Consider the following 27,201-nt stretch of genomic DNA (forward strand, 5'->3'; position numbering starts at 1 on the left):
GTTCTGGGATGAATTTAGGAAAAACCTGTCTGTGGGCAAAATATTTAAAATTGTTTTTTTTCTTTCTGTGTAGGAAAATAATAATTATGAAAAAATTAATTCTGGTTTCCTGTTTGTTGCTGTCTCTTTCTCTCTGGCTACCTGGTTCTGGATGCTGGGGGCAGTCTCGGGGCTCCTGCTGTTCCCCCCTGGGCAAGCTTGCAGAGTTCTCTCTCCTGACCTTGTCTCCTTGTGGTCTGCAGAGTGGCAGGACGAGCTCTCTGACAACCAGTCTGAGTACTCCATTGGCTCTGAGGACGAAGATGAAGACTTTGAAGAAAGACCAGAAGGTCAGAGTGAGTTAATGAACTCAGTACTCTACAGTGTGCTCTGCAGGAACTTCTGTGGTAGCCTGTGATTTGGGGTGGGCTGGCACTCAGAAGCAGCAGGAAGGTCTGGGCTGGGGGGGAACCCTTTGCTTCTGGGGGAGGCGTTCTTTGCCCTGCTGGGTGAGGCAATTCTCAGCACAGGGAGCATGACCTGCTGGCTACTGCAGGGCTTTGGTCTGGTCCTTGTGGTAGCAGGATCTGGTCCGCAGTGTGTCCCCTGGCATGGGGAGGCCAGGTGAGTGAAGGGGCACTCTGAACAACCCTGGCTGCTGGTCTGTGCGGGTTCTGCGCCCATCGGAAGGGGCTGCAGGAAGCTTAGGGCACAGGAGTTGGTCAGCATTAGCTCTTTGGCCATCCCTCTTTGTTGGCTGGGCACATTCGTTACTTAGGTCGTGTGGCTCTAGGTGGCAGAAGACAATCACGGAGGCAGCTGAAGAGTGACCGGGACAAGCCTCTCCCTCCTTTGCTGGCAAGAGTTGGGGGGAATATTGAGGTGAGCGTTAGCGCTGCCCAGAGCACGTCCGTTGTCTGGTCCGGTTCGTGCTGCTCACCAGGATCAGTCCTGGCTCAGGACCTGTAGCAGCTGTGAGGCTCTGAGCTGCCATGCCTTTCTGAGGCCTCCCAACCTCTGCTCCCTGCAGGTTCTGGGGTTCAACGCCCGCCAGCGCAAGGCCTTCCTGAACGCTATCATGCGGTGGGGCATGCCGCCCCAGGACGCCTTCAACTCTCACTGGCTGGTGCGGGATCTGCGAGGGAAGAGTGAGAAAGAGTTCAGGTACTGTGGTCACAGTCAGCACGAGGAGGCCTGCGTGGGCTTCATTACACACAGCTTCCTCCTGCCGTGTGCCCGAGGGCAAAGCTCTGCCCTTGGCCTTTGGTGGAAGCAGGCGCTGCGGGCCCTCGGCGGGGAACTCGTGGTCCAAGCTAGACCAAGCTCTTGCTTTCCTCCTGCAGGGCTTATGTCTCCCTGTTCATGCGACATTTGTGTGAACCTGGAGCAGATGGTGCTGAAACCTTTGCAGATGGCGTTCCCCGGGAGGGGCTGTCACGCCAGCACGTGCTGACTCGGATCGGAGTTATGTCACTAGTAAGGAAGAAGGTGGGTGAGTAAAATCTTAGATGTGCCCTTCAGGTATGTTCTGGGCACCTGGGGGTTTCGTTAGCTCCCTGCCAGGGATCCCCTTCCTGAATCTTCAAGACTTGGTGTGCAGCCACGTCTGTGGTATTTCAGTGAAGTAGATCAGCTGGAGGTAGAAGTGCACGCTTGGCAAAAAAAAAAAATCATGGCAAAATCACATGTTTTTAACTCTTAAAAATTCCTAGATTCATAGTTCTTTTCATTTCAGATGGGACTATTGTGGTAACCTACTCAGACCTCCTGTCCTGTACAGGCCAGAGACTTCCACTCGCTGAGTCTTGCATTGTGCCTAGCATCTTGTTGAACCAACGCATGCCTTTCAGAGAGGTGTTCAGGCTTGATTTGGGCCTGAATAATTATTGATTGTGTTGCGAATCCAGGCATGTGCTGAGCCCCAGGGATGCTGGCAGTTAGGTGTATGGAAGAATCCTCAGCCATCTTGCAGATCTGGAAGTGATGGAGTGCTTGCCAAATCCATTCTCAAGATTCCTTTTTCATCATTATGGTCCCCTCCTCATTAGCCATGTACTGACAAGTGAGGCACTCAGAGCTGTCCCAGGAAGATCGTTAGATGATGGTAGCAGTGGTTCCAGTGTGGCAGTGGGGAAAGGCAAATGCTGAGAGTGATGGCACCTGATTTTGCTGTGTCTTGAGCACTGACTATTACTCTGCTGGGTAGGGAGAGTGAGAAATTGCAGCCTAGGGAATAGGATGTGCAAGAGAGGCTCTGTGAAAGAGAGCAGAGAGACCCCAGTGCTGGGGTTTAAGTGGAGAAGAAATGAAGAGCATTCAGATGGAGGCATGAAGCCCTCGGGGCCAGGGCTGTGAACTCACTGCATGAGCACCCCCAGGGTACAGCTCACCCTGCATGGCTGCTGAGGCTTCACGAGGGCACCAGCACGGTCACTTGCATGCTGCCTTTCTGTCCTGTCCCTCCCCACGGCTGCTCACGCAGTCTATCTCAATACCTCTCCCTCATATCTGCAAAGCCAGCGCAGCAGCAATGGACCTGCTGGGGCATGGGAGGTTTCTGTGTGAACGTGGTGTCTGCTGCTGAGGCTGGGAGCCTGGAAGGCAGCAAGGCATGGGCAGTGGCACCCTGCCCGTGGGCTGCCCTGCTGCCGTGCTTGACTGGGTGTTGTGTGTCTGCCCCAGGTCCAGGAGTTTGAGCACGTCAATGGGAAGTACAGCACCCCAGATATGATTCTTGAAGGCCCAGAGAGCAAGAAGTGCAGTGAGATGGTTTCTTCAGATCCCAACACCCCTGTCCCAGCCAGCCCAGCACACATGCATGCAGGACCTCTTGCTCTTGCAGGTAAATGCACAGTGGCCTGGTTGTGGCTTTGGTCTACCTTAGGGAGGGAGGTGGAACAGGGCACCAGAAAGTTTTGCAGGTATCTGCCTGGCACTGAGCCCTTAGCATGATGGAGTTCGTGTCTACAGCTTCTTTGCTTTGCTGGTATTACAGAAAAAACAGAACCACCACTCGGGTTCCAGGAGGAAAAGGACCAAGTGGAGCAGAAGCCCAGGAGGGCATCTGACAGCCAGGTAGGAGGCTTCTTTCAGATCTCCTTTGGAGAGGCTTTTGGAGGCCTGATAGGGAAATGAGCAAAGCTGGGCTGCGTGCTGCGTGTGCTCTCTCGCAGCCTCTCTCCCCCTCTCAGAGTGTGAAGTTAGAGGCATTTCGTGCCATCATTGCTCAGAAGTCATGCCGCAGCTGAGGTCTGTGCAGCCAGCCCAGCAGCAGCCTGTGAACATCCCAGCTACATGCTCCCATACATTCCTGCAGCCTTTTCCCATCTGGACTGAGCAGGCTGCCCTCCATGAACACCAAATCTTGTGGGAGCGGGGAGGGATTTGATCATGACCCTGTGCCCACAGTGCTGCTCTGCAGGCTGCAGAGCTGTGATAACGGTGTTTCTTGGGAGATGCTGCAGCATTCCTTTGCAAGCAGACCGCATCCCTCTGGCTGCTGGGCTAATCCAGCGTGGGCACTTCATATTAAGGTGCCTGGAAGCGGCGAGAAGGTGGAAAGTGAGGAGTACCAAGAGAACTGTGAAAGCAAAGAGAAACTGAAGGAAGAGAAACAAGAAGAGAGCGAAAAAGCTGAGCCTTCTCCTGAGCCCCTGGTGAAAGGTGAGTCTCTGTGGCTCAGAAGAACATGGGCTCCATTCTGAGCAGCATTTGGGACATCTGTGGGGGCTCTGACAGTTACAGTGACGTTGATGTGTGCTGGGGAATTTCTTCAGCTCGAGTTGCATAGACACAGAGTGTGCACCGTGACAGCCTCAGGGACTCGGTGCTCCTGACAGGCGGATGTTCCTCTGCTGGGAGACTCTGGCACTTGCTGCTGGCTTCTCTTCTCCAAATCACAGTGGGGAACCTGAATGTCACGATGTCCAGTAGAAATTCCTAAGAGAAGTCTTCCCGTTGGACTTCCAGATCGCTGTTTAGATAATGACACAGCATTATCACAGATGTAATCTACACTGTAACGTTAAAGCATTAGTTTAGTGTAACCTGCAAATCAAAACAAACCAAAAGCAAGTTGTGAGAAATGCTCATATACAGTACAGTCACTTTACCCTGTAAGTTACAATCTGCCCAGATGTGTTTTTTCCTGAAGAGCATTTTACATGTCGTGCTTCTCTCAGAGTCCTGTTCCCTTCTGCAGATGAGGGAATTCAAGAAAAAGAGAAGGCTTTGGACAAGCCAGAGTCCAACAGCAGTCCTGGTAAAGGGGAGGATAAAGAAGTCAAGCCAGGTAAGGTGCCAGGAGGCTTTGGGGAGAGAAGTGGTGCACAGTGCCCCGGTGGGCAGGGTCTCCAGCTCAAGGCAGGTGTCTGTGGGGTGGCATGGGGCTGACTGTCAGTGGGCAGCGTGCTCTGTAGGGCTCAGGAGCTGCCTTAGGACCTCATTACAATGGGCACTGCCTCTGTTGTGAAAACATCAGGAGCTGCTGGAAGTGGCAGCTGTGCAGCAGGAGGTGGGCTGGTGGCTTCTCTAGCAGTGACTTTAGTGGGGACTTCCCCTTGCAGTTGGCAGGGCAGTGGTAGCACCAATCCGTCTGGTGGCTGACTAAGTTTGGGCAGGCATCATTTCCTGTGCTTGCCCCGCAGAGGATACCAAGGTGGAAGAGAAGGAGCAAAGTGAGACTCAACAAAATGGTGACAAAGAAGAGGAGGACGGAAAGAAGGATGACAGAAATGTGAACTTCAGATTCATGTTCAACATCGCTGATGGTGGCTTTACAGGTAAAAATGAGAGACGAGCCGGTGGTAACTGCTGCAGAGCTTCGAAATAAAGCTCTGAACCTGTGCCAGAATCTGCACAACCTCTTACAAAAGACAGCAGAAGTGGTGGTGCTTCCCCACGACCCCTCTGCAGCCTCACAACAGAACTGTTGGCTCTGTCCTGTGGCTCCCTGGGCCGTCTCCTCGCTCGCCCTGCCTGATGTGCCGCACGCTGTCCCCAGCAGCCCTGCTGGCTGACCAGGCTGTCTCTCTTCTGTTTCTGCAGAGCTACACACGCTGTGGCAGAATGAGGAAAGAGCTGCCATCTCCTCCAGCAAGATCTATGACATCTGGCACCGCAGACACGACTACTGGCTGCTGGCAGGGATTGTCACGTACCCTTTGGCTTTGTGGGTGATGGCTTCCCCGTGCCAGGCGGAGGGGGCTGCGCTGTGAGGCGAGAGCTGGGGCAGTGTGGGGGGAGGTGATGGGGTGGGGAAGGGGACTGGAGCCGTGTTGCTGAGAAATGCTGCCTGCTGGCCAGTTCTTGCCTTGACGCTCCCTCTGCGGCAGCCACGGCTACGCCCGCTGGCAGGACATCCAGAACGACCCGCGCTACGTGATCCTGAACGAGCCCTTCAAGTCAGAGATACACAAAGGGAACTACCTTGAGATGAAGAACAAGTTCCTCGCCCGGCGCTTCAAGGCGAGTTGCAGGTCCAGGGCTGGTGAGTCCTTAGCGGTGGCACAGAGCAGAGCCCCACGGCGAGGTGGAGCGCAGCAGGAGGCAGCAAATGTTTGTGAGACGCCAGTGGCAGCAAGGCAGCACCCTGAGGGGCAGGGCTGGAGCAGTGGGAGCACTTGCTAGCTCTGGAATGCGGCACGTGGACGGGGGCAGTGCTGTGGAAGCGCTGCCCAAATCTTTCTTGGATGCTCAGTATGTGGTTGGGCTGCACTGGGGCATGATGCAAACTCGGGAGCTGTGGGGTCAGGTGGGTGGGGAGGATGGCAGGCATGGGGGTGGCACTGGCTCGCACGGGTGCGGGGTCTGGTCCTGATCCCTTGCTCTCCTGTGCCTCCCAGCTGCTGGAGCAGGCCCTGGTGATAGAGGAGCAGCTGCGGCGGGCGGCGTACCTCAACATGACTCAAGACCCCAATCACCCGGCCATGGCATTGAACGCCCGTCTGGCTGAAGTGGAGTGCCTTGCCGAAAGCCACCAGCATCTCTCCAAAGAGTCCCTCGCTGGGAACAAGCCCGCCAATGCCGTCCTGCACAAGGGTACGTGTGGGCAGAGGGCGGGAGGTGCAGGGAAGGGTTGGCTGTGCTGAATGAGACCATTGGGAAATCCAGCCTGGGCACTGCCGGGAGGAAGAGCTGACACTTGTTCAGTTGGGTCACGAGGTGCCGGGCTCATGGGGACAGAGCACAGCGGGCATGGAGGTGCCCCGGGGCCCCGCTTCTGGCTCAGCAGAGCTGGGTGTGCGTTGCAGTGCTGAACCAGCTCGAGGAGCTGCTGAGCGACATGAAGGCCGACGTGACGCGCCTGCCCTCCATGCTGTCCCGCATCCCGCCCGTGGCCGCGCGGCTGCAGATGTCGGAGCGCAGCATCCTCAGCCGCCTCACCACGCGCGGCGGGGAGCCCCCCCTGCAGCAGGTGCGTGGGCTGGGGGGGTGCAGAGCCGGCCTGGGGTGCCCTGCGTCCCCCGCCCCAGCTCTCTGCACCGCGTGCCCTGCGCTCCAGCTTCCCTCCTCCTCGTTTCCTCAGGGCTCCTTTGGTTCCTCCCAGATCTACAACAACAGCTTTGGACCGAATTTCCGAGGTCCCGGGCCAGGTGGGATTGTCAACTACAGTCAGATGCCTCTGGGACCCTACGTGACAGGTAGGCTGAAACTTCTGGCAGACGCAGGCGGTGACAGACCCTAGTGCAAAGCAAGCACGGCGGCCAGCAGCTGTTCTCTCTCTTACCAACAGATATTTAGCCCTTTCCAAGATTTTCTTCTGCCGTTCCCATTCCCACCCGAGGTAAGGCTGCACCCGTGACCGCCCTTGGAGCTGCCGCGTGCCGGCAGACCGCGAGTCCCTGTCTGTCCCCTCAGCAGCCCCCGGGCCACTCTCCAGCCCCGAGAAGAAGCCGCAGGGTCACCGAGGGACGGGGATGCAGGGGGGGACACAGCCCCACACCCCTCATCCCCACGTGTGCTTTAACCGACGTGACCCCGACCATCGCCAGAACTTCTCTGAAGGGGATTTCATTTCCTTGTACATTTTTTGCACTTTCTTATTGAAGACTTGAAGAGTTTGTCTGGGAGTGCGGGATGAGTTAAGAAGGGATATAGAGTAACAGTATTTATGTCTGTTTTTATTGACATGTATCAGTTAAAGGGAGACCTGTTGGAAGCTCTGTTTCTAGTCCAGTTCCACGCTGACCGTTAGGCGCCAAGCTTACTCCTGTTCGGTAGCTTCCCTGTAAGTTCTATTTTTATGTCCTTTTGTGTTTGAGCAAGCGCATGCCCGCCGCCGCCGCCCTGTTGCAGCGCGGGGAGCAGAGAGGAGGAGGAGGAGGAGGAGGAGAGGAGCCGGCTGCCGCCTCTCCCAGCCCATCCCTGGGCTGCAGTGAGCCCTGCCCTGGGCTCCCTCTGCCTGCAGCCCGCCCTCGCTGTGCTGCAGCGGGGAGAGCACGGTTGGGCAGGGCTGTGCTGTGCCTGCTGCCCTGCGCTCCCCCTGCTTCTTCCTTCTGTCCTCTCTGTGGCCACAAGCTGCCCGAGGCTGGGTGGGTCGTGGGGGGGCTGCTGCAGCAGAGCAGGGGGCGGCTGCACTGTTGCCTTCGTGCCTGGTGGGCTGCTATTTTGTGATACTGACTGCACCGTGGTGACCTTTCGTAGGAGGTTTATGGCACCTGTAACCAACACACTCACATTTACTTTGTACTCTGTGTGTTTTGGTTCATGTTCTCTGTGTTTTAATAAATCCTGTAAAAAGGAGGTGGGAGCAGCGTCGTTACTGTGCTGGGGATGGGGGGATTTCTGCTCTTCCACCCGTGGGATCAGGGTGGGATGCGAGCGCGGTGCTTGGGGAGGGAGGGCCAGGAGCCAGCCCCCGCCTGGGCTCCCCCTGCTGCCTCCCCCTGGAGCCCACAGCCCTGGGCAGTGGCAGCAGGTGCAGTGGTGCTCGGTGACATCCCGCACACAGGTGGGCACAGCTGTCTGTATGTGTACATCTATGTGTATGTGCTTGCACTGTGTGTGCATGTATACACGGTGCCACACCTGGAAACTGCCTACAGATGCATGTAGGTATGCAATTCTATACACCCGCTTAGATGTATTTATGCACGCCTGTGCGCATATATAAAAATTGCCACTCTCTCCTATCTATCCCTGTGCACATGCACACACATTCACTGCTCCACCTCCCCACCTCCACGCAGCAGCGTGTGCTGTTTCCCCTGTGCTGGGTGCGGGACCAACGGGTGCTGCCTGGGGAGGGGCTGTGCAGAATCCCCCCCCACTCCAAGGGCTCCCCTTGCCCACCCCTCTTCTCCTCCCTCTCTCTCCTCCCTTGCATCCATCCTAGGCCACCCCACAGATGCAATGTGCTGGGGCTGCAGAGCCGAGTGCCGGGACAAGATGTGGTGGTGGTGGTGGTTGTTTTGTTGCTGGGTGTTGCACAGCAGCCTCTTACACCCCCGGCGCAGGCCTGGGCCGGCATCCAGCCTTGCCCAAGCCACGCTCCCACGGTGCCCTGAGCACACCTGCACCCAACGGCCTCCTTGTCCAGAAACACAAAGTAAAGAAGAGAAGCAGCGGGGAGACGCATGCAACGGCCGCAGCCGCCGCCCAGGACGGCCCCCGCCGGCTGAGTCCTCCGCACGGTGCCAGGACAGCCCCCGGCAGCGCAGCGCGGAGCCTGGCCGCGTGCCCCTGCGGCTCCGAGTCCGGGCGTGGGGCGGGCGCTGCCCCCGCGCTCTCCCCGGCGGTGGCTTTCTTGCATTCAAATTAAATGTTATGTAGTAAGCGTTATGTTCTCTTGCAGCGACGTTTGGAACGGTTTCTCTACACTCGCGGCGTGCTGTGTTCTCGATGCGGACCGCGCTCTCCACTTTGCTTCATCCAAGCGTAAGCAAGCGATCGGGCGGCGGGGCGGCGTGCCGGGGCGCGCCTAGGAGCGGTAGTCCTTCTTGCTGTAGGGTTTGTTGCCCAGGATGCTGTCGATCTCATGGACAATGGAAGACGACAGCTTGGGAAGGACCTGCACGGGAGCGCGGTCGGAGCCGCGTGGGACGGCGCCGAGGTGAGGGCCCCGCATCCCGCTCTGCGCCCGCTGCTCAGCGCTTTCCACTCGTTTGCAACGCGTGGCAGCGCTGCACGGCAGCCCCGGCCGCGGCGCTGCGCATCTCACCTGGATGGCTCCGATGTTCTCCATCAGCTGGTCGGCGTTGGAGGCTCCCAGCAGCACGGAGCTGACGCCCTCGTTGCGCAGGCACCATGCTGGGGATGCAGAGCGTGGTGCTGAGCAGGGCCCGGCCGCAGCCCCCCACCATTCCCCCCCCCCCCCCCCCCCCCCCCCCCCCCCCCCCCCCCCCAGCCCCTTACCGATGGCGAGCTGCGGCAGCGTGCAGCCCAGGCGCTCGGCGATGGCTTGCAGCTCCTTCAGCTTGGCCTGCTGCCGCCGTCCTTCCTCGCTCAGGATCTTGTCCTTCAGCCACTGGTATCCCTGCGGGGGGAGAGGGGTTAGTGGGGGGGCTCCAGGGAGCCCTGAGACCCCTGCACTACGTATCTCCCCACTGTGCTCACCTTCAGTGATGCTCTTGAGTACGGAGGGATGCCACCATCGTACTTCCCCGAGACGATGCCGCACGCCAGCGGGGACCAGGTCATGGCGCCAACACCTGGGGCGAGCAAAGCAGAGCAGAGAGTGACCCGGCCACCTCGCACGCTGCCTCCAGCCTCGGGTTGGGCAGCGCTTGGGGGCAGGGGGCCGGCCTGGAGGGCAGCAGCTGGGATCGGGTGAGCAGGAGTGGGGGTGGCTGGGGCGGATGGAGGCTGCAGTGCATGGGAGGGGATGGAACAATTGTTGCTGGTTTTCCACCCCCCAAAAAAATGATGTTTTCACCCCAGCAGCACATCCAGGCACACGCCACAGCAGCCAGGGAGCAGCTCGCGTGCTCCTGCACCAGGGGCTGCGGGGCAGATGTGGGTCCTGGGGCCGGTACCTATCTTGTGGAAGAGCTCAGGCAGCTGCACCTCCACCTTCTCCCGCTGGAACATGTGGTACTCGGCCTGCTCGCAGATGGGCGGGATCAGGTTGAACTGCCGCGCCACCGAGTACGCCTCCTGCAACCCGGATCGGCACCGTCAGCGCGCGCCGGCCCCATCGCCATGGGGCAGGGATTTGGGCACCGGGACCCTTGTACCAGCCACACGGGGCCCCTACCATGATCTCCATGGAGCTCCAGCGCGACGTGCCCCAGTACATGGCCATCCCCTGGTTGATGACGTGGGTCATGGCGCGCACCGTCTCTGCCGGAGGAAGGGAGAGCGGCAGGCGGGCGTTAGGGCACGGGCCCGGGGCTGGGCCGCGCACAGCTTGCAAGCAGCGAACACCCAAATGCCAAAAAATTAAAACCGAAGGGAAACGGAAATTGACCCGCGAGAGAGAGACTGCGCGGAAATCGCTTCCACGCAATGAGCGCGTTGCCAGGTCTACTGAAAACAGACCCATGTCAAACCACACTGAGAGCATCGCGTGGAAGCGGGCAGAGCGAGGCGTGGTTACACTGAGATGAGGAGGGAGGAACAAAAAGGAGATGTATGGTTCCCTGGGAGGGACGATGTTCAGGAGAGGGCACCGAGGGAGGGATGCATCATGGACATGGGTGGTACGGGGATGCTGGGCTCTCCCGGGCATGCGGGTCAGCCCGAGGCTCGTGGCCCCGTGCCCCATCTCACGGTACCAGCACCAACACGTGGCACCTGGGGACCAACCGCCAGCATCATCCTCGCACCCAAAGGGCAGGAAAAGTAGCAAAAAAGCCAGACAGGAAAGGGCTGCTTTGGGCAGACAGCACCTGGCTGCAGCGGAGCCCTGTGCCCGCATCGCACCTGGAGTCAGCACCAGGTAATGGGGCTGGAGCCACCTCCAGCTCATCCCAAAGTGCTCCACCACGGACACGAGTTAACACGGGGCTTAAGGATACGCAGAACAGAGTGCCTTCCCCAAACCCAGCATTTTGCAGGTGTAGCCCGTTCTGGCCTGTGGGGGTGTGGATCCCCAGGGGCAGTGCTTGCAAATGCCGCAGGAGGAGGGCAGCAGGTGGATGTTCCTACACCCTCCGATGCCATCCGGATGGAAGCACGCCCGCTGTGCCCACCGCGGCTCAGGGCATTAGGAAATGCGGAGCTGAGGGGGCCACTGCCCCATCCCAGCGTGATGCTGGGAGGAAGGGGTTGGGGCTGCCGGCACCGCCACCGTGGCTCTGAACCATGCGGGCTGGGTTGGGAGCCAAGATGCCGCGCCAAGTGAAGGAAGCAGGAAGGAGAACACGGCGAGGTTTGGTTCAACATCACCAGCGCGTGCAGCGGCAGCCGACAGCTCAGCCGAGCACGAGCTGTGTGTCAACCAAAGGCTTCGGCAGCCGGACCCGGCAGCTCGGCGTGGGGCGGGAGGGGGCTGCGTGGAGTCCTGCACAGCAGCGGGGGATGCTGCAGGTGGCACAGGGCACAGCCGGGTGCTGGGCTGCACGGTGCCCACAGGGTGCACTGCACGAGGGCGGACCGGCAGCGGGAAGAGCTGCGTGCGGCGAGGACTGGCGGCTGTGCCCTGGTCCCCAGCGCTCCCCGGTGCCGCGGGGCTGAAGCAGCGCCAGGAGCGCAACGCCGGAGCCATGCAGGGGAGGGGAGCGGGTGGGATGGGATGGGAGCGCAGCTGTCGGCGTTGTTCCTTCACTTGCAAGATGTTCTGGGGACACGGGGTATTTTGGTTTGGCTGTTGCTGCTGTTTTCCTTCGCGCATTTTATGGAGAGGGTTATTCGGGGGGGGAAGGAATCAAAATTAATGAAAAATGCGGGTTCTGTCTCATAAAATGCCACTGGGGTTCAGACTGCGGGTACGATGTACCTTCTATGATGAATGTTCTCGACTTGGAAGAACTAAATGGGTGCCCTGGTGATAAAAGAAAGATGTAGAGAGACCAGAGGTTACAGCCGCCGGTGTCACAGCCACGGGCACGGCGAGGGCCGGGGCCGCGCACCCCCAGCACCGCAGCAGCCCCCGGCATGGGGTGAGGGACGGCGCTCAGAGAGCTTTAACTGAAGGGGTTATGCTCTGTCGTGGGAAACACACTTCCAAAGGAAAGCCTGCCACAAGAAGCATGGTTACGACCCACGGATGGCAATGGAATACGGCACACACCATGCAGAAAACGGGGAGAGAAGGGACACGGCCCCGGAGCCGCGGGCAGGACACCTCGGCACGGCCGCCTCGAGGCACCCACCTTCCATGGGCGTGTTGGGGTCGGGCCGGTTGGCGAACACCACGTCCACGTAGTCCAGCTGCAGCCGCTCCAGCGATGCCTTCAGACCTGTGCCCACGCAACACAGTCAGGGGCAGCCCGCGCCCCGCACCGTGCCCCGTGCCCCGTGGCCGTACCTTCGATGATGTGCTTCCGGGACAGTCCCCGCTCCGTCTCTGCTCTGAAAGAAGAGAAGGGGCAGTCGGAGCCCACGTGCCGGCCGCTGCGCTGCGGGGCAGGGCGGGCGCTACCTACTTTCCTCCCCAGAAGATCTTGGTGGTGATGACCAGGCTGGATCGTCTGCAGGGAGAAGGGCAAAGCCAGAGAACCGTAGGTCATTAAGGTTGGAAAAGACCTTGAAGACCCATCTAGGCCAAGCATCAACCCATTGCCACGTGCCCACCCATAGAATCATTAAGGTTGGAAAAGGTCGTGCTCCAACCCATCCCACCATACGCACTGCCCATGTCTCCAAGTGCCACCTCTCTGTGTTGAACACCCCCAGGGTCGGGGACTCCACCACCCCCCGGGGCAGCCTGTGCCAGCTCATGGTCAATGTGTGAGCCCTGCCCTTCCTCCCTGCTCCTCCCAGCCTGCGAGCATCACAATTACCAAGGAAATCTGCTGCCTAAAAGCGAAGCAGCGTGGGATGCCGGACCTTAGAGTGAGACCTACCTCCAGCCCTTCTTCTTGATGATGTTTCCCAGCACAACCTCGGCCCTGCAAGGAAAGGGAGACATAAGCCTTGAGCTCTTCAGGCTGGAGCAGGAATTAGGTCAGAGACGCGTCAGTAATGAGAAGTGACTGCGAGCGGCACTGGGACGCAGCGGGGAGCGGAGGACTCCCCAACAACAGGAGCTGCTATTTTTAAGCAGCTCTGTGGGTCTGCTCATCACAACGCACAACACCAGGGCCGCCCCCAGCCCAGTGTCAGTGGGGCTGAGCGGGACCGGGTCAGCACACACGGAGACCACGGGCCGGGACGGAGCCCTCGCCCCGGCGGGAGAGGCTGTGGTGGGATGGAATGTTTGAGCAAATGCGAAATGACTTCCCAAAACGAGCGCGGAGAGGCGGAATGATTTAATTATTTCCACTCTCCAAACTTTCAAACCAACCTGCGTGACAGCGGCTGTCCTCGGCGAGCAAGCGGAGGGCAGCGCGCGGTGCGGGGACGGTGAGCGCCTATTAGCGCTCCTGGGGGGAATGTTCCTGCGCTGCGGGAGAGCATCTCTCCTTCCAAACCCTCTTTCAAATATTTACGAACTGGAGCGCCCGCAAGCACGCTCGTGCAGAAGGGTTTTAAAGACTGAATGAACACCTGGGAACCTCGGGAATACAGAAACGCAGAGCTGGGGGAGTGGGGCTGTGTGGGGTCTGGGGGGTTCTTGGGGCTGGGGGTCCCTGGCCCCAGGGCAATCCCCGAGGGCTGGGGCTGCTCCTGCTCAGTGCACAGGACCGAGTGCGCAGAACGCGCCGTTCCTCCCCCGGCACAGGTTTCTGCGTAACGCAGGAGTGGGTTTGAGGGGAAAAAAAGAGGCTCTGCTATTGTGTCGGTACCCACGGCGCTGCTCTGCCTGCTAAATATATCCCAGCCCACAGCTGCGAGGGCGCTCGGGATGCATCCCAAAGCACCTCGAGCTGAGGACCAGCGGGACGTGGCCGCGCCGAGGAGGAGCAGGGCTGGCGAGGAAGGCTCCCCACCTGGTGCTGGCGGTACTCACTTGCCGGCAGCGTAGACTTCTGCAGTGTCGAACAGATTAATGCCATTGTCGTACGCTAAAGTCATCAGCTGCTCGGCCATCTGCGGGGAGAAGCGGGGACGCCTGGGGACGGGGACACCGAGGACCGCGGCCCTGGTGCGCTCAGAGCTGCTGCTGAGGCTGCGTGCTGCGGGCATAGGGTCCTTACCTCGTCCGTGATCTGCCCTCCGAATGTCACCCATGTCCCTGAGGGGAGAGACGGCACACGGTGAGCGCAGTGTCCCCCCCACCCATCCCCACGCAGAGCGGGGACAGAGCCGACATCTCTGGCTCCGAGTGGCAGCTGGGAGCGTGGTGCCGGCGTGGGGCAGGACGGGGAGTGAGCACTCACCCAGGCCGAGGCAGGACACGCGCAGCCCGGACTTGCCCAGATTTCTGAAAGACAGAGACCCGTCAGAGCACAGCCGGACATCCGCACCGTGCTCATTAATTCAGCTAATCACACGGAGAGCCCCTCCGGTGCTGCGCAGGAGGAAGAGTGGAACCCACTCAGGAGGGCACCGGTGGAGAAGGGCAGAGCGCAGCAGCACTGAGCTCAGAGCCCTGAATCGTGGCTGGGGGAGTCGGGGTTGGATTCTATGGAATGGGAAGAGGAGAGAAAGGGGAAAGAGCGGCTGAGAGCACTGAGCCCTGGCCCCGGTCGCTGCTCTACTTCTGCCACCAAAATAAACACGAAGCTGTCGCGAGCCAGAAGGCAGCGGAGAGACAGAACCACAAAAAGGGAGCGTGGATGCAGCTCCTTCCAGAGACAAGAGCTGCTGCTGGAGGAGCAGAACGCTGAGCAACGGGGGCTGTGTGAGCGCACAGGGCACGAGGAGCAAGAGGGGCACCCAGCGTGGGCACAGGGCAGCAGCCACCCATGGGGACACGGGCACATGGGGACACGGGGACACGGGGACACCAGGGATATGGGGACACAGGGATATGGGGACACGGGGACCTGCAGCACACTGCCCACAGAAATGCGACACCCCTGAGTGACATCCAAAACTCGGCACCGAGAAGTGGAGAACATTCTTTTGGGAAGGAATCCAGGCTGGCAGGCGTCCTTTCCGCCTTTGCCACGGTGATTGATGGCGCATTTTTACAAATCACAAAGGTTCGAACAACAAGCTTTAAAATAAATAAAGTGTAGGTGAGCTGCTGCCGCCCGCCCGCGCGCGGCCGCGTCGCGTAGCAACGTGCCACGTCCCGTGCCCACCGCAGCGGGGCTGGGGCGAGGGGACGGACGACGGCGATGGTTATTAATTTCAGGCTGAGATTAATCAGGATGTTTTCTTTCTGCGCTGCTGCGTTATTGTCCAACATCTGGAAGGGGTGGGTGCTACGGAGCAGATGCTCCGTGTCTCAGCCCCATTTATTTTTAGCTTGCGTAGCAGAGGGCAGAGGTGATGGCCGTGGGCTGTTGGAGGGCAGAGGCAGTGACATGGAGAGGAACCGGCCCGAACTGGGAGTGTGGCACTGGGGCAATGGGAGCATCCCTGCGTGCAAGGCTACGGGTCACTTGCTCGCAGTGATGTGGGGAGGGAATGAGCATCCCCGGCGTGGGGCACAGCCCTTCAGGCATCACTTCGAGGAGAGTTTGTACGGAGCAGAGCGGGGACATTTGCAGAGCTTGGTGGCCCTGGTGCGGTGCCATCGCCGTCACCTCCCGGGGCTGTCACGGGGGACCCCAGAGGGGTGGCCCAAGGAGAGAGGAACAGGGCGGAGCGGAGAGCAGCGTGTGGAGCCCTGAGGATGCGCGGCCCTAGCACGGCTTGGAGGATGGCTGCCCCGGCTAATGGGGACACTAACAGGGGGTGATGGCTGATCTCGCCCCAGCGACACGCCTGCCCGGGGCGCTTTGCATCCCAGCAGCGGATGCCCCTGCCATCCGCTGCAGCAGCGCTCCCTCCTCTGCCCAGCGCCGGGCGCCCTGTGTGCGCGCCGTGCTCCATCCCAAACCCGTGCACAGAGGGCTGAGCCCTCGCCCCGAGCTCCGGGGGGTTCTGGTTCTGCACAGCCCCGATCACAGCCCACGGACCAACGCGCGCCGCAGAGCCCCGACACCCCCGACAGCCGCCGCTCCCACGGCGCGCAGCACCGCGCTGCTCCTGAGCCCCGCACCGCGCTGTGGGAGCGCTTTGTCCCCTCCCGTCCCACTGCTCTACCCAAAAACCACACCGAGAGCGGAGAGAGAGCGAACTGCGAAGAAGGAAAGGAAGGTGAGCGACGCGCACACGGAGCAGAGCCGCACTTGTAGCACTGAGAAACCCAGAGCAGGAGGGGAGAGGGGAACTGGGGAGAGCGCGGCACAGCCCGGAACCCCCTCCTCACAAACCTGGGGGGCGTCCGACGCACCCAAACCGGCAGCAGGACCCCAAACGCAGCACGTCCCTCCCCTACCTGTACTTCATGCCCGGCTGCTTGATGCTGGACTCGCTGGACGACGGCGCGTTCTGCACCGAGAGCTGCCCCAGGCTCCGGGCCACCATGGCCACGGCCCGGAATTTGCTGCGCGTGCCGAGGCTGGGGCTGCTGGCATTCTGCCTGTTCAGCCGGTCCTCCGCGCTCCGGCTCTTGATGCTGTGCTCGGAGCACACAAAGGAGACCTGCATGGTGCCCCGCTGTCGGGCTGCGGGCTCGCTCCTCCCCGGGGCTCAGCCCCACGCTCCTCCCGGCGCGGCGCGGCGGGGGCCGGGGGTGGCGGGGAGGGCTTCCCCAGATGCGCGGCTCCGGAGGCGCGGGGGAGCGCCGGCGCTCGCCCGCCCGAGGCCGAAGGCAAACTTCGAGTCCTGCGTGCCGCTGCCGCTGCCGGCGGTGCCGCGTCCCCGCGCCCGAGCTGCTCCCGCACGGCGGACGCGTGCCCCGCGTAGGGTCAGCGCCCGGGGTAGGGACACCGAGGGCACCGCGCGCCCACGGCCCCCGGCGTCGCCCGTGACCCTCCCGAGGCCGCGGAGGCGGCAGGAGCGCGGCAGCAGCCTAAATTTAGACGGCCAACTCCGCGCGGCAGAGCCCTCCTCCTAACGTCGGCGGAGCATCACTCAGCCAACATGACGGCTGCGGGGCTGGGGGAGGCACGGCTGAGAGCGGCTCCGGGCCATCAATATTTGATGAGTTTGAGGAAGCGAACAAACAATGGCGGGGCAGGTGGGGAGGCAGAGCGTGACCGCTTCCCCCGCTCCGCGCTGGGGAGCCGCGCGCCCGCGTTATTTCCGCAGCGCTCCCGGGGACAAAAGCCCGGCGGGGTTTGAAGCTGGACCCGCTTTGTGCTGCGCCCCGAGCGCCTCTTCCCCGAAGCCAGAGCTACGTCAATTAAGTGAAACCCAAGCCCGGTGTCTCCTCCGAAGGACGGAGCCGTGGCGGTGCCGATGGCCGCTTGGCTCCGGGCTGTGCGCAGCAGCTGCCCGCGTGCCCCCGGTGATGCAGGCGGCTCCAGTGGTCGGGAAGTAATGGGCTGAGCGGGAGGGATCGCCCACGCGGCCGCGGACTGCGCCGATTCCCACAGCGGAGAGAAGCGGAGCGGGGCCGGGGGCCGGCGTGGGGGGTGCGCGGGGGATTACGTAAACTCGGCCTCCGGCGCAATGAGAAAATTTGTAATCTGCTCGGGCTTCCCTCTGCCCCCAAGATGCTCTGCTCGGGCAGCGGGGGCGGGTGATGAGGACCCCGGGAACCCTGCACCCGTTGCAGCGGCGCGGCTGCATCCCCACCAAACAGCGTCGCCGCCGCCTTCCCGGTGCCTCCCGCGGGCCCCTTCCTACGGGCACGAAATCGCGGGCAGCCCCCCCAGCCCCGCGTTAATCTGCCCGCAGCCTGAGCCCAGATTAAGGCTGCCGCCAGCAGCTTTCGCCCAAAGGAACAGCTGCAGATCTGCGGGAGCAGCCGCACCGGGGCCCCCCGGCCTTCGCACCGGGCCCAGGGCGAGGGGGTGCCCGAGAGCTTTGCCCGCACACGCCTCAGGCCATCAATAAATAACGACCGCGTGAATATTGAATGAGCCATTGCCGCGGTGTAAATGTTACCTCCGCTTATTCTGAAGCGGAAGCTCCCGCTGCCCTCTGCTCCACGGGGGCTGCTTTCCCCTCTTTCCCCCCCGGTAGCATCATGAAAGCTGAGACACCGACGCAGCGCTCACCGCCCGCACCTCCATGCAACATTCATGGCACGGTGCTGGCCCCGCGCTGCAGGCACCGTGCGCTCCACGGGACGCTGGCTCAGCTCTGTCCCCTGCCCCGCGCTTTGGTGCTGCACTTTGCAACCCGGGGAGCGCAGCTGAACACAACGCATTGGCACTCGCCAACTTTGTGCCACTGCTGGAGTTAAAGCGAAGAGGAGAGCATCGTCAACCGCACCAACAGGAACGCGCTGATTTGCTCCGGCCTCTCCTGCACACACCGTGCTGGGCAGCACGGCACAGCGCCGGGCACGCACGGAGCGTGCCGCCACGTCCCCCGCCTCGGTGCCACCCCGCTCCTGCGCCAGGGGACACGTGGCCACGGCCCTTACCTGTACTTCATGCCGGTGGCCCGCGCCGTGCAGCCGTCCAGCGAGAGCCCGTGCGTCCGCAGGAACTCCTCCAGCGTCTTGGCCTGTGCCGCCGCGCGCACGTCCCGCAGCCGCCGCAGCTCCAGCGCGTCCGCCCGGCGCGGCGGCTGCAGCCCCCAGTCGGCGTGGTGCCGGCTGGCCACGCTGCGCAGGCTCTCGCTGTACGTCATGGACAGCATCCTGCTGCCCGAGCGCGGGGGCTGCGGGGCGGGCGGCGGCGCTCAGCGGGTGGTGGGGACACCCGGCGGCCCTGCACCCCACAGCGCTGCGCGTGGCGTGGGGACGGCGAGGGGACCCGGCGATAGGTGGCACAACAACCGGCTGCAGCGGGAAAGCCAGGGTGCCAAAGAAACGGGACATGCGGGGAAGGGAAGGTGGTCACACCGCGCACACGGCACGGGCATCGGCATGAGCATGGGCGCGCTGCAGCAGGCTCCGGTGCCTCTTGCCTTGCCGCTGCTGTGTGCCATGTGCCGGATGCGTGGGGACCCACGGGGATGTGTCCTGGCAGCGGTGGGCACGTGGGTGCCTGGGTGAGGGTGCTGCAGTGTGTTCTGCCAGCCAACACCGCGGCACTGACAAAACACACCGCGACCTCACCGCGATGGCACCAAAGAGGTGGCACTGATTTTCCCCTGTTGCTGTCTCTGGGACTCCCACTGTGCTCAGTGCCCGCAGCGAGCAGCGGGTGTCTGGGGGCTCCATGCAGCCCCATATGGGAGAGGGGCCCGGAGCAGAGCCTGCCTGCACCCCACTGCCACGGGGCATTCTCTCCTTTTCCTGTGAAGTTCAGTTTTACAGGGGTTCTACGGCACAAAGAGCACTTTTGCTCTGAAGTGTGACCTCAAGAAAAAAGCAAGAATGGAAAAGAAAGAGCTTTAACTTGCAAGGAATTACCAAAAACCCCAGGGAGCTCCTGCAATAAACAATGCTTTTTGAAAACGCTCTGGAGCTCCTCGTGTGCAGGAAAGCAACCCAGCGTGTTCCTAAAGCACAGGGAAATGCAAAAAGAGGATCCCCTACCTGAGGTCAAAGCCACAAAGCACCCACTGCGGCGATGCGCTGAGCGCGGTGCTCCCCAGGTGCCCCCGTGTTTCTGCAGCGGGGCCACGGGGCTGAAAGCAAAAGCCCCCGACCTCCGGCACCCCCCAAATTCTGCAGTGCCAGCACCGAGCCCTTCTCAGAGGCCGATGGATCTCGCACCGCGGAGCCGCTCACCCCGCGGGCTGCCCCTCATTGCGCAGCCGGGGGAGTGCAAAGCGCTGCTTCTCCGGCTTCATCACGCTGCAATTAAATTAAAGCGGCGGACGGAGTCGGAGGGGGATGAGCGGAGGCGCTCGGAGCAGCGAGGCTGTAATTAATGGCGTGCCCTGCGCTGACACCTCTGTGATTTTCGGCTGAGCAACATCGCCATGCAGCGGGGAGAGCACGGGGCGCACCCACGGGCAGCTGGTTAGCACAAACTTTCTGCGAACTGAAGAGCGAGAAGCAATGGCTCAGCCCAGGGCCGGAGAAGCTGCTGAAGCCGGGCAGCGATGTGCCACGGTGGGAAGCACCCATCCCGGGCTCCGTGCGCTGCCACGGCCCCGTGCCCCCATCCCCAGCCCACGGGGCCCCAGCACCGCGTGGCGGAGCGATGCGCGATGCGATGCCTCTGTCCCAGCCCACAGCCCAGTGTCACAGCCTGCAACAACAAGAAGCCCAAAGGAAGCCCTCCCCAGCCAAGCAGCTCGGCATCACGCTTCAGCCCCTTGCAGGGAGCACAGCCCCCGCTCGCAGCCCCGAGTGCCGCCCTGGCGCCTCGGACTCACCCGGCTTCTGGGGTTCCTGCTCATTAAAAAGGAAAGCTCTGGCTGTTAGGGTTCCCTCAGACAGCTATAAGGGAGGCACAGCTGTGGTTTTTTTTCACGGAGGGGAGTGTCGGCGCGTAGCATCCAAAGCAATTGGTGAACACGAGTCCCCCCAGAGTCAAGCCTTTGAGCGGCGCTCCATTAGCCCTATTAGGGTATTTTCTTCCTAGCGAACAGGAGCTCAATTATTCATGACTTCTTCACTAAAAGCCTGTGGATGTGCAGCTGCTTTATGAACGCTGGCATCGTTTCCTCCGCCCGGAGCCGACCCTCACCGGCGGCTGCAGCGCGGCGCCTGGGGCTGAGCGGTCCCTCCGTGGGACACAGCCACCCCTGCAGCACCAGGGGACTGGAACGCAAGCACCCCTGGGTGGACACACGTCTCCTCAGCACAGATTCGTCCCCTTCTCGCCACCCTCACCCCATCCGTGCGCTGCGTTTGGGGACGCAGCCTCGACGCATCGCTCCTCGTGCTGCTGTGGGCCGTCCCCATAGCCCACAGCGCCCTGCTGGCACGCCGCGCCGGGGAAAAGTGCCTTTTTAATTTTAGCCAGTAAAAGGTTGGGTAAAAAAAAAAAAAAAAGCTATCTGTGGTCTTAGGTATCGGTTAATGACGTTTCTCTTAATGCAAGGAGCAGATGAGAGGGCTGGACGGGTGCCCGGAGCACCCCCTGGGAATGGCTAACAGCCCAGGCTGCTCTCCACGCAGCACCAGCCCCACGTCCCAGCCCTCCCAGTGCTCCCCGTGCCCCAGCCGGGTCCTTCGGTGTGCGGCTGCCCACGGCACAGCCGGCATGCATGGATGTGGGGGTGTCCCGGCCCGGCCGAGCCCCCAGACAGGACCCCAACACGAGCAGGGGTTGCCGCACCGGGGGTTGTCTGCGCTTCCCGGAGGCGTTTTTAGGGAGAAGGAAAGGACGCGGTTACCTGTAGAACTGGAGCTGGCGCTTGGGGCTCCCATACCTCGCGCTTCCGACAGCAAGGAAGGAGGAGAGAGAAGAAAGATTGCCACAAAGCGCGTTAGCAGAGCGGGGAGCGTGGCAGCGCCGCGCAGCCGAGCCGGGACGGGGCACTGCCCCAAACCCACGAGCGCCGTGCGGCGCGGGGGCAGGGAGCGGCTCTTCCAACGCGGGGTGCTGGCGCCCAGGGGCCGCCCGGGGCTCTGCTCAGGTGGCTGCTCACCTGTAGATCATGCCGGGGGAGCCCGTCTGCCTCAGCGAGAGTCGTGCCGGGGAGTCCGTGGTGGATTCCGGATACATGGAGCCAGCCTCGCCAACCTCGCCCCGCGCGCTGCCTCACCCCCTGAAAAAAGAGGAAGCCGGGTCGAATCAGCAGAGAGTTGGAGTGTGCGAGTGACGGAGCTTCCTGTCGCTGGGGCTGCGGGCCGGATGGGCGCAGGGCGCCGTGCGGGCACGGCACGGCTCTGCCATCCCGCGTGGGATCCGGCACCGCGACCCGCGGCCGTCACCGTCACGGCTCTGCTCGCCCCACGTCCACCCCGGCCCACCCCGTGCCACCAGCCCCCGTGCGGGCTCCCAAACTCCTTCCAAACGGAAGGCAGCGTGCCACAGCGCAGCCGATGCAGGCAGCAGGACCACAACCCAGCGCTGTGCCCGGGCGGTGTGAGGGATGCTGTGCCCAGCCCGGCCCGCTGCTGCGCCGCTGCCTGCATTGCTTCCTGCCCCGCTGCCCGCCCCGCTGCCCTGAGCGTGCTCTTGCGACACAGCAGGAAGCAGTGAAGAAATTCCGGGCCTGCAAAATTCAACATTTTGCTGATGGGAGAGAAAAACCCCAACACGACGCTACAGCATCCCCCCCCCCCCCCGAGGCTCCCCCTGCAGCGCGTGCGTTACTCCCACCCGCACCAATCCCTGTGGCTGCTCCGCAGCCCGCGCTCCGTTGTGTTTGGGGTGGGGGGGGAGTGCGGGAGGGGAAGGGCGGGATTTTAATCTTTCAAATTCAAATGATCCTTCCATAGGCGCATGGCACCGAGTCTCCGTGCTGCAGCCGGGGAGCTGCTTTCTGCCCTGGATTTGGAGCGAGATATTTCCGTGCTGCCTCTCCGGCGGATGCACAGCCTGGCGTGGCATGCACGCATCCCGCTGCATCCCCTGCAGCCCGCACGGCCCAATGGCAGCGGCTGCGGCAGCGGGGCCATCCCCGTGCTGCAACCCTGCAGCGAGCCCCGCGCAGAGCGGGAGCAGCCCCGCGGCCCTCTCGATCCGCTCCCGGCTGCAGCCGCAGCGCCTCGCAGGAGAAGGAACAGGGTCACTGCAGCTCAGAGCAAGGACGGGTTTGGCTGCTGAATGCCGGGAGCCAGCTGCTCCCTGCCGCACCGCTCCCTGCAGCAACGCGACCCGGCTGCTGCAGCGTCACCCGGATGCGCTGAGCGAGCGCGATGCTGCCAAGTGCCGCAACCCCATCCCGGCCCCCGGGGGATGCCTGGGAGTCTGCATCGCTCCTGCAGCATGAGCACCTTCCCCGCCGGGGCTCAGCAGCTCCGTGGGCAGGGCTGGATGGAAGGTCCCCAAACGCTGCAAGGGGAGGTCCCTGCAAGGGGGCAGCGGGAAGGGCAGCGCGGGCAGCAGCAGCTTTGCTCCCGCAGACAGAACCTAGCATGCACAGCACCTCCCGCTGCACGCCGATGTTCCTGCAGCGCACTTCATGCCCTCCCCGGAGGAGCGAGCAGGAAGCAAAGCGCTGAGGCTGAGGGGAGCTGTGTGCAATGTGGGGCACGTGCAGGGGACACAGAGCCCGCTCTGAGCCACAGCTGCGCAGGGACTGCTCCGTGCCTGCACGAGCAGGGAGGTGGGAGAGGCCAGAAACAAATGCACAGCAGAGCAGCGGCTCACTCGGGGCATTTCTGGATAATTGTGACAGTGCCAGCCCCGCATCCTGCAGAGGGTTGGCTGTGGGCAGTCTGGGATGCACCCGGCCCCATTTGAGGAACGTGTGGCAAAGCAGAGCCACAGCCACGCTCAGGGGGACCCACCAGCAGCACTGAGATGCAGAAGGGGATGGGAGACCCCGAGGCACCTTTTGCCCACGTGGAGCAATGGGTCCCGCCCTGGCTGCAAAGGAAAGCAGTGTGCCATGGGGGCAGCCAGCACAGCGCAGGGCAGCACCGGAGAGCCAGGAGCAGCGCGTCCCTCCAGAAGCTCAGAGCCAACATCCTCGGCCCCACAGTGCCTGCACATTCCTATTTCCCCTGTTCAAGGCTTAGATGACGCCTGCAGCTCCAGCTTCATCAGGGCAAAACTCGCTATGAGGCTCCAGCTGCACCGATCTCTGCAGAGTGATGCACGGAAACAGAAGTGTTTTCTTCTCTGGGGTACTGGGTGTAAAACTGCGGGATGTGCTCAGGACCTGGGGGCAAGGGGTTCCCAACCCCAAATCCATTCCCATCACCATGATGGTGTAGGAGAGCCACTGGGATGCTGGAAGTACTGATGGCCAAGAAGGGCCGGAGCAGAGGCTCTGCCTGATGCATTGTTTGAAGGAGGCTTTAAGACTCATTCATTAGAGTGTTAACTGCTGAGATCTGATGGCATGATTTTATCCTGGTCCCAGCAAGATGTGGAACGGACATGGGAACACACTGCCAGAGATCAGACAGGCAGCACCCACCCCATGGATGAACAGTGATGCTGAAAGACCAAAGTGAGAGCCCATGTCCATTTCTTGGCCAGGAGGTCTCCTTTGGGTAGAGCCACCACGTGATGCCCACGTGCCCCAGCCAGCCCCAGGCACGGGCCCCATGAGCATCTCCAGCTCCAGCAGCAGTCCAGTGCATGGGGTGGGCACCGATCCGCTGGCTCTGCTTCCAGTGGCAGACCTAGCACCAGGCTGTTGGATGTCCCCATGGGACGGCACTGGCTTTGGGTGGCTGCTACATGGGGGACACCATGGGCACAAACGTCCCACTGAGTCCCCGAAGGGCTGGATTTATGCTTGCCCCTTCCTGTGCCCTGTGTGGCTGTCACTGCTGTGGCTGGGGCATGGCAGAGCCCGGGCTGAGCGCCTGAGCACGGGGTGGAGGGGCAGTGGGACCCTGCCCTGGGCACCCAGCCCCTGTCCAGCTCCCAGCCCTCCCTATGATGATGTGGGTGAGACCGCACAGAGCCTCTCCCCACTCAAGGTGCCCATTCTGAGACTGCTGTTTTTTTTCCCCTGCATTTGGTAAACAGCATCCTCAGCGAATTCCCCCCAAACACGCTATGGAAAAGATGACTTAAGGACGATTACTCATTGCCCTGCTGTGACTTGCAAATGCTTCGCACGTCTTCTGCATCCCTGGGTCCCTGTGTTCCGGGGTCCCCACGTCCCCGTGTCCCTGCCCGCAGCAGCAACCTGCAGGGCTGCAGGCAGCGCTCGTGTCCCCGCAGGTCCCCGCAGAGCCGGGCCAGCCGCAGCCGCACCGCAGCTCCCTGCAGCAGCTCGGGCGTGCAGGTATGGCATAACCCATTCATTCCGACACCAGGAGACCCGCCCGGCAGGGATCTGGCTGCAGCACGTGAGGCCGCCTGCTTCTCCCCGTGCACTCCGAAGCACAGCACCGCTCAGCTCCCGGAGTCAGTGACAAACCCGAAAATCACACGTGGGCCCATCGCGGGCCATTATTCCCTTTCGCCTCAGAGCACAGAAGTAACGCTGCCCCCCGGCACCCGCGGCGTGCAGCCCTGCAGGAGCTCACTGCATCCATCCGGGCGGGATGCGGCACTGCACCTGCAGGCGAGGCACAAACAGCCGTGCCGCGCCGCACCGCACCGACCCGGCCCCACCGCACCGCACCGCACCGCAGGACCCCGCGGCGCGCACCCACCTCTCCTCCGCGGCGTGCGGGCGAGCAGAGCCAGCCCTCCCCCAAAGTTTTTCCTCCTCGGCGATGAAGATGTGCGGTCGGGAGGGAGAAAAACACCAAAAAAGACCCGCAAAACCGAGACACAAATCAGCTGACGGCGGCGGCGAGATGGAGGCTCTGCAGATCTGGGAGCGCGGTGCCAGGTGCTGGTCCGCAGCAAGCGCCGAGCACGGGGCGCGTTTACCCCATCCCTCCGCGCCCCAACGCGGTGCCGGTGCGGGGTGGGGGGGGGCGGCCCCGCCGCTCGGATCGGCGCTCCCGCACCGCCGCCGCCGGAACCGCGCAGTGCGGGCGTGCGCAGCGCAGCACCGTGCGGGACAAAGGGCTGGGGGGGGGGAGCGCCTTCCGACCGCGCCGGTGCTGCTCTGAAGGAACAGAGAATACGGCAGCGCGGGGATGGGGCAGGGCTGCGCGGAGCGGGGGCGGGGGTGCCGCCACCGGAGCTGCGGAGATCCGAGGAGAGAGCAGGACGTGCACCAGCTCGGCGTCCTCTGCACTGACTGCCCCAGAGCAGCAGAGAGAGCCGGGACGATGCGCCAGCACCACGATGCCGCCACGATCCCGCGGGGCTCAGCTGCGCTCGGGGTGCAGCACCGCATCTCGGGACCCCACGGCGCTGGGTCACCTCCACGCCACCGGGACCGGGGGCTGCTCCAGCCCCGAGCCTTCCTCCCGGCGCCAGCGAACAACGCGCGCCTCTGTCTTTGCACCAAGAGCTCCCGGTGTGTGCTAAGAGAAGCCCCGCTGGCAGCGGTTGCTGCTTTTTAATTAATTGGCTTTTGCTTTTTTTTTTTTGCCATCTTGGAAAGCTCCTCCCCAAACTGCGTGGTTTGCAGGTGAAGGGGAAACACCTGCATAAGCAGGGCAGTGTTAAGCAGAGCAGAGCTGACCCTGCCCGTGTTCAGCAGCAGAACCAGGGGCCAGGAGAGCAGCAAGGGCTGGTGCTTCGGGAGCACGCAGCTCGCAGTTGCCGTTGGGATGGGAAAGCAGGAACCCGCTGCCCACGCTCCCTGTGCCGCACACAGGATATGGGATGGCAGCTCGGGAAAACGAGGAAAGGCATCTGCCTCAGGAGTCCCAAAAGAGCCCGAAATTCAGCCTTGTTCTGGTTGCAATCACACTCGGCTGGTGAAAAGCCAGCGGAGCTCTGTGCACAGACGGTTCCATGACCGCCGGGCGCTGCGCAGGGACCGCTGGCACCCGCTGTCAGCACAGCCTGGGGATCGGCCCCTGCTCCGCAAACCCAGCTCGCGGGCACAAAGGAACGCGGGGAGAAGCCAAAGCTGAGATTTACGGGGAGGGCCAAGCGCTGAGAGCCCCTCGCCGCGCCGCAGCGCTCCTGGCACGGCAGGAAACCACGCGCGGCCCTTCCAGGTGCGCCGCTGCACTTGGCAGCCCGTGCCGCGGAGCCGCACACGGGGAGAGGGGCAGAGCGCGGGGCCGGGTCACATCTCCCTGCTCCTCTCCTCGGGAGCACGAGGATGAAGCACCCGAAGGAAACCCACCGCTCTCGTGCACCTCCACGTGCGGCGGCAGCTCGCAGCGGTGTTCTCCCGAGCCAGCGGGAGAATCGCTGCATATATGCATGTGTAATTCCTCGGTAATATGCACAGTTGCCACGCACACGAATTTCAGCTGTTTTGGCCGCCCTGCCGCTCTTGGCTCGCAGCAGCGCGTTTGCGAGCCGCGCTCCACGCGCAGAGCCGGCGGCAATCTGGCCCCGCTCGCTGGAGGTGCGGGGCCGCGCGGGGCGGCTCGGGGTACGGCAACGGGAGGGGAAAAAGGAGAATTCTGTTGGCGCTGCCGCCGCAGTTGCGGTAACGCCCGGCGTGCAACGGCCGAGCGGCATCGCGGCCCCGCTCCGCGCGGACATCGCACCCCGCACGGCGCCCTCGTGGGGGGCGTGCCCCGCCCCGCCGCCTCCCATTGGCTGCGCCGCCTGCCGCTCCGGCCGC

At 62.4% G+C, this 27,201-nt stretch overlaps 2 protein-coding genes across 7 annotated transcripts in view; one reads left to right on the forward strand and one right to left on the reverse strand.

Moving 5' to 3' along the window:
* CHD5 (chromodomain helicase DNA binding protein 5) overlaps positions 1-7,585 on the forward strand; it is a 29,988-nt gene extending 22,403 nt beyond the window's left edge. For 3 of the 6 annotated variants that reach the window (XM_021417302.1, XM_021417305.1, XM_021417307.1), the window contains 15 exons: positions 243-329; positions 773-861; positions 1,010-1,143; positions 1,323-1,467; positions 2,662-2,821; positions 2,975-3,054; positions 3,513-3,642; positions 4,181-4,270; positions 4,626-4,760; positions 5,026-5,134; positions 5,313-5,445; positions 5,823-6,018; positions 6,231-6,394; positions 6,506-6,620; positions 6,713-7,585. In XM_021417302.1, the coding sequence (XP_021272977.1) occupies positions 243-329; positions 773-861; positions 1,010-1,143; positions 1,323-1,467; positions 2,662-2,821; positions 2,975-3,054; positions 3,513-3,642; positions 4,181-4,270; positions 4,626-4,760; positions 5,026-5,134; positions 5,313-5,445; positions 5,823-6,018; positions 6,231-6,394; positions 6,506-6,620; positions 6,713-6,720 (1,775 nt within the window). In that variant the 3' untranslated portion in view covers positions 6,721-7,585. Of the gene's footprint in view, positions 1-242; positions 330-772; positions 862-1,009; positions 1,144-1,322; positions 1,468-2,661; positions 2,822-2,974; positions 3,055-3,512; positions 3,643-4,180; positions 4,271-4,625; positions 4,761-5,025; positions 5,135-5,312; positions 5,468-5,822; positions 6,019-6,230; positions 6,395-6,505; positions 6,621-6,712 lie in introns of those variants that run through there. The other 3 variants (XM_021417304.1, XM_021417306.1, XR_002444378.1) reach the window with 3 other exon arrangements.
* The window catches only part of KCNAB2 (potassium voltage-gated channel subfamily A regulatory beta subunit 2), a gene marked incomplete in the record, with an annotated part of 19,265 nt that continues 434 nt past the window's right edge, over positions 8,371-27,201 (reverse strand). The window contains 15 exon segments of the mRNA XM_021417314.1: positions 8,371-8,989; positions 9,140-9,228; positions 9,334-9,454; positions 9,535-9,629; positions 9,954-10,074; positions 10,175-10,260; positions 12,234-12,320; positions 12,389-12,432; positions 12,507-12,551; positions 12,927-12,971; positions 13,973-14,052; positions 14,160-14,197; positions 14,343-14,386; positions 21,313-21,354; positions 21,568-21,687. Coding sequence (XP_021272989.1) covers positions 8,900-8,989; positions 9,140-9,228; positions 9,334-9,454; positions 9,535-9,629; positions 9,954-10,074; positions 10,175-10,260; positions 12,234-12,320; positions 12,389-12,432; positions 12,507-12,551; positions 12,927-12,971; positions 13,973-14,052; positions 14,160-14,197; positions 14,343-14,386; positions 21,313-21,354; positions 21,568-21,644 — 1,104 coding nt within the window.

The sequence above is a fragment of the Numida meleagris genome, chromosome 20, assembly GCF_002078875.1.
Source record: "Numida meleagris isolate 19003 breed g44 Domestic line chromosome 20, NumMel1.0, whole genome shotgun sequence".
In the NCBI taxonomy this organism is placed as follows: domain Eukaryota; kingdom Metazoa; phylum Chordata; class Aves; order Galliformes; family Numididae; genus Numida; species Numida meleagris.